Source organism: Ovis canadensis, chromosome 4 (assembly GCF_042477335.2).
Source record: "Ovis canadensis isolate MfBH-ARS-UI-01 breed Bighorn chromosome 4, ARS-UI_OviCan_v2, whole genome shotgun sequence".
NCBI classification, from domain to species: Eukaryota; Metazoa; Chordata; class Mammalia; order Artiodactyla; family Bovidae; genus Ovis; species Ovis canadensis.
The window spans coordinates 96030061-96036060 of NC_091248.1; the positions used below are offsets into that span (position 1 = coordinate 96030061).

Below are 6000 nucleotides of genomic sequence, written 5' to 3' on the forward strand. Positions count from 1 at the left end.
ATTTATTGTACTGATTGCAACTGGTCTGACTTGAGTGACTTCAGACCAAGACATGCCATTGCAAAACAACCGTCAATAACTAAGTATTACTAGTGCCTCCAAGAAATGTTTTTAGCCTCCTAGTCATAAAACCTACAATTTAAAAGACAAAATTACCTGAAAGGACCTTTAGAAGAATCTGGGTTTTTTTGAAAGTTTTTTTTTAAATCCTCAAAATGCTGCGGAGATGGTCAGAAAACAGAAATTAACACACAAGTAACCAAACAGGGTAAATTTTAGCAAAACAGATCACCAAGTGAGGTGGTCAGCTCCCCTGAACCCCTATAGCACAATATCTATGAAGAGTTTATACTTCAGGATCAGCTCAGCATTTGAATCCAAGCTGACCTTGGAACAAATCACTTAACTTTATTTAGAGGTTCCATTTCCCAGTCTATCAACAAGAATGTTCCAACCACAACATGGGTTTTGGAGGTGAATGTATGTTAAGTATCGGTCAATGCCCCGCACTCAGTAAAACCTAAATGTCAGTACCACTCTCTCATTCTACACAGCCCCTCTCTTCAGTTCACTTGCACATTTATTGTAAGGCCAATCAGCAGATTATGTGACTTCTCACACCCCAAGTGTCAACTAGCAAAGAAAATACGTAACCTGGTTATAAAGGAGAGAAAGAAAGGACTTTATGAAAAGCATGAGCAGCAGGGGGCTAAAGATTCATATGGAGGCAAAGAGCAGGTTGTCAATGGAAGTAGAAGTCATAAAGTAGAAGTCAATGGAATAGAGGATTTATTCTAGGAATACAGAGAAAAACTTTCATTCCATGGTTTCAATACCATTTTAAAGGTGCATGTATTTCCTTAAAATATCTACACTGACAATTCATTAATATATAAGCTCCAAGAGTGCTACAAAATATCACTCTGCTATTTCCTATAGCAAAATACACAGTTGCTATTAAACTCTTTTAAGTATTCAGGCCCACAGTATTTCATATGCTCAGTAAACTCCATCATCCCTTCCTGTCCCCATTCAACAAGTAATAAGTCTACTGGTGCCAGATATTACGCTGAGCACTAGGAATACAATGGTAGGCAAGACAGGCTAATTGCCTTCATGGAGCTCACAATCCAACAGTCTATTCATTAAACAATGTGGGCCATCTACCATAATTACTTAAAACTTTCTGCATTAACATGGACAAGAGATCAACTAGTTGTTCCAAAACAGTAATAACACATTTGCTGTATTTAAAAATCAAGCTTTTCAATCAACTGTTTTAACTATATATTCTGAATCCTATTTTCAAGTAGGACATTTGACAAACTAGGCATAATACAATGTGAAATCTAAAAACTGTATGAAAAATTAGGTTTTTGACCCAGAAAAAAAAACTCAGAAGACACAACTGTCTATATTTTGAAGAGACAGCATACATGCTTGCTCTGAACCATTCCAAAAAGCTAAACTCAAAGCAGTGAGCAGAAGTTTTGTGGAGGCAGATTTCTGGTTTCAATATGAAAAATTCCAACAATTCAAACTATTCTATAAATATTCTACAATGTTATATTTCTGCAATAGTCTATAATATTTCTATACTTTACAAACACAATCTTTTTCCCCTTGAAAATGTTTTATTCAGATGTAATTAAAATACAGCAAAATTTACCAATTTTAAATACACACAAAACATAAATTTTTCATTTAATCCTTGAAATAATCCAAAAAAACAAGTATTTCCCTGTTAAAGTTTAGGAAATGCAATCTCCCAGGGACTTGCTAAGAAACTGGGCAAACCAGGAGTAGAAGCTCCGAATCTAACAGAATAGGCTATCGCAAAAGTAATATATCATCTTCCCACCTCTAGATGTATACATGCACACAGTCAAAAGGCTAGCTGTCAGGAATGTTGCCAATATATTCTAAAGCTTCTTTCAAATCCAGCCGTTTATAAACATGGGTGATCAGTACAGACACCATGAAAAGATTCTGTATGAATGATCCTCTAGAATGCCAGGCTCATAAGGGGAAGAAACTTGGCTTTCTTCATTGCTATATTTCAGTCCCTAAAACAGTTATCTGGCATATAATACATGCTCAATAAATACTTGTTAAATATAAAATAACACCCCTAACAACACATAAAGCTGCTCTGTAATAAATAGAAAATACACAGCACTATTAGATAATAAAGGACCTCACTGAAGTACCTAGCAACTAAAAAGTCTGATAAACACAAAATTCATTCTTAAACCTACACCATACACTTAATATCTATCTAAAGCACTGAAACTTAGACCTAATCAGTCAAAAAAAAATTTACCTGCAAAAAATATAAACATTTGGCAAACCTACCATATTTCATTTAAAGTAAAATATAAACTCTTACAAGATACAGAAGCTAGATATGGTGAAATTGAGTGTTCAATCTTGATATTCTCTGCTTAACACATCAACTAGCACTATAAGAGTGCTGCAACCCTACAAGAATGAAGAGATTTATACAGCTGTTTTGGTTTAAAGGCAAACGCATCTCTACTGGAATCACATCTTTACAAACACTAGGCTGACGCTTCAAGATCTAATTTTACAGGTACACACATTGTATTCAACATAACCACGCTCAGCAGCTGCTTGGCATTACTGAAAAGACCAACAGATTAAAAAAAAAAACGAAAACGACAAACATTTTCCAATACCCTAAACTATAAAGCCTAGAATTCCTACATATCTAAGGGAATTTAAGAACATGAAATATCCTCAAAAGTTACTTTCAATTTATTTTGCTTAAGATATAAATTTATATCAAGGCACACGCTGTTTTTGGAGAATAGTATTATATAACAGGTAAGGCATAACAGCTGCATAAAAGAATTACTCCAATTTCACTAGATTAAATTATACTTTCCAAAGATACTTGAACAAAAATCCTGACACTTAAAGGTCCAGTTAACTTTAATGTAAATAATTTAAATAACAGATACTGTAATAGTGTAAGAAACGATCAGTACTAAGTCATTCACTCGGTCACTATACTGGATCACAGCATCTAGACTGTATTTAAATGACGTTATCAGCAACTGAGTGTCACACAAAACAAACAATGAAACCACAATCTCGCCATTTTTTTCTTTCTAACACCAGGACTGGAAGGTCAGGTGAAAAAACTATCCCACACAAGAACATAAGTATCTTCAGAATTTATAACCATGAGCTTTCACTTCAGCTGTTTCACATACTGAAACAACGAACTTTACAGAAAGGCTGCTTCTCCCATCGCTGTACTCCTCATATGCAACATATGCAACCCACACCTAACTTTGACATCAGCACCTAGTGCCGACTCTCCTTTACAATATTTACTCCCTAAGCCGCAACCCAGTCCTACGTCTCCAGCAATGAAACATCTTCTGAGAGCTTTCAAATTGTGACAAATCCAACCACCTCTCGGTTTACCCAAAGCAACTGGGCTGTAAAAGCTAAGAGCAGTTTAGAGAAATTTGTTAATATATTAATGCAACAAGTTTAAAACTTTGAACTCCTCCCCAGAACCCCTCCTTTCCAGAGCGAGGAGAAAGTCTGCTGGACCTGTCGCTTTGTCCCCTCCAAACCCCCCACCAGGGGTCCCGGGCGCGCGAAAGCGCCCCTCCCCACCGGAAGCCCCGATCGAGATGGGGTTTTACGCCCCGCCTGCGGACCCGAATTTTGCGGAGTCTCATCACCTCCAGCCCAGTCTCCGGGCTCTGGCCGGCCCAGCCCATGACGGACGCTCAGGACGCCGAACTCACCTGATCACCGGGCTGTAGGGGCTCCGGGAGCGGCGCCAGCTGCTGCTGCTGTAGGGGCTGGGGGACACGTCGCCGCCGCGCTCGTAGGAGCTGTGGCGGCTGTAGCTGGGGGAGCGGCGGCGGCTGTAGGGGCTCGGGGAGCGGGCCAGCCGCCGCGAGTAGGGGCTGCTGCCACCTCCCGCCGGACTGGGAGACTTGCGGTTCCGCAGGCCCTGCGAGGCCCGGTGAGACACCGGGCTGTCGTCCCGACCTCCCAGCGGGCTCAGGGACCGCTGCCGCCGCCTGTAGGCCTTGGGCTCGGTCTTGTCCTCCCGGTAGGCCTTGGGCGGCTCCTTATAGGCCGAAGGCGGTTCTTTGGACGATTTAGTCCGGCTCCGATGGGCTTTCGGGTCTCGGTCCTTGCGGCTGCTGCTGCTGCTGGACGTGGCCGAGGCGCTTTTCCGCCGGCCGCCGCTGCTGCTGCTGCTGCCGCTCTTGCCGGCCTCGGCCCGCTCCTCGCCGCCGTGGCCGTGGCGGCTGCGGGACTTGGAGGCCTCGCCGCCGCCGCGCTGCCCGTCCCGCCGCCGGTGCTCGCGGTGGCGATCCTTGCTGCGGCCGCTGCTGCTGCGGCGGTCCCGGCGGGGCCTGCGCTCCGACCCCTCCCCGCGACGCTGGGTGCCGGAGGAGGAGGCCGGACTCCCGCCGCTGCCCCCCGTTCCCCCGGCAGCCGTCGCCGCCGTTGCCGCGCTGGCCCCCCCCAGCAGCAGCCCCTGCTCGGACTGGGAGCTTACATCTTCGTACTCCACCAGCGGGGTCACACCCCCGCCGCTACTAGCACCGCCACCGCCGTCCTGCTGCGGCTGGGGCAGCGAGAAGACCCGACGCTTCTCCGCCTCCTGCCCGGCGCGGGGCCCGCGGCGCCGCTTCTGCCGCCCTCCTGCGCGCCTCTTGCCTCTCGCCAGCCGCTTGACCTCCAGAGGGGGGCCCGGGCTGAAGCAAGAGGAGGAGGCCGCGGCGGCGGCGGCTGCGGCGGCGGCCGTGCCGGGAGCAGCCAGGAAGAGCAGAGGCGGCGGGGGCGGCGGCGGTTGCAGGAGCTGCGGCTGCAGGAGCGGCAACAGCAGCGGCGGCTGCTGAGGGGACAGGAATCGCCTCCGTTTGCGGCGTTCCTCCAACTTCTTCTCCGCCCAGCTCAAGCCCCCGCCTCCCCCCAGCGCCGTGTCCGAGCTGCTCGGCATCGCCTAGAGCCCGCCGCAGAGCGCGGCGCGGGTGCGGCCTCCTCCCGGGTCAGATCCTGGCCATCTCCCCCGCCGGAAACGGGAACGGCGGCAGCAGCGGCGGAGGGACACCGAGCACCAGGGCCGTCCGGGAGAAGCGCCACGATAATCCGGATCGGGACTTGGGTCCCTGGGTTCCAGGTCACAGTGGGGTACGTAGCGGCCTCCGGGCCCGAGGGCAGCAGGAATCCCGGCGGCGGAGCCCCCGATCGCTCTCGTCGTCCTAGCTTCAGCCGCAAAAACACCAGATGCGCCGGGCGCTGACCTGCGGGGGAGTCCGGAGTCCTCCAAGTGCCCCCCAGGGGTGGGGGAGCGGCCTCGGCTGCGCTCTCGGCTCCGGCAGCGCAACGCGGAAGTACCACCTTCGTCGCCGCTTCACTTCATCGCGCCCTGACGTTGGGTGCGAGTTCAGGGGAGGGGAGTGGGCGAGACAACAACACGCCTCCGCCGCCTCCTCCTCCTTCTCAGCGTCGACGTCGTCCTCCTGTAGTGGCGGCGACACACGGCGGGCGCCTCGGAAGTGGCCTGGGCCTGACAACAACTCCCGGCCTAAGGCCTCGCGCACTCTGCTGCCCGCAGGGACGGGCGGCGGGGCGGGGCGAGGCGGGGGCGACCCGGCTGCGGCTCACGGTTGGGGCAGCGAGTGTGCGGGGCTGGGCGGGGGGCTGTTTCCGGGGAGATGGGGGCGGGGGGGCGTTTCTGAGTCTGTGGCGGTGGGTAGGGGCCCTGACTTTCTTCTTCCTCCGCCGCCGCGAGCAGAGGTGGCGGTGCTGCCCTTTTCCTCCGCTGCCCCCCTCCACGAGGAGGCTCCAAGAGTGCGCGGCCGGCCTGGCTCGCTCCTCCCCTTCCCTCTCCGCTCTTCGTCAGGAGGAGGAAGGACGACGGGACTTGCTGGTTGGGCCCTAACCTCCGCAACCCCTCCTTCCAGCCTCGCTCTTTCGGCCTTTCCCCTCGGCCCT

At 50.4% G+C, this 6000-nt stretch overlaps 1 protein-coding gene across 2 annotated transcripts in view; it reads right to left on the bottom strand.

The window, feature by feature from the left end:
• The window catches only part of CDK13 (cyclin dependent kinase 13), a 131261-nt gene extending 125261 nt beyond the window's left edge, over positions 1 to 6000 (bottom strand). For both annotated transcript variants that reach the window (XM_069588236.2, XM_069588235.2), the window contains exon 1: positions 3789 to 6000. In XM_069588236.2, coding sequence (XP_069444337.1) covers positions 3789 to 5002 — 1214 coding nt within the window. In that variant the 5' untranslated portion in view covers positions 5003 to 6000. The remainder of the gene's footprint in view (positions 1 to 3788) is intronic.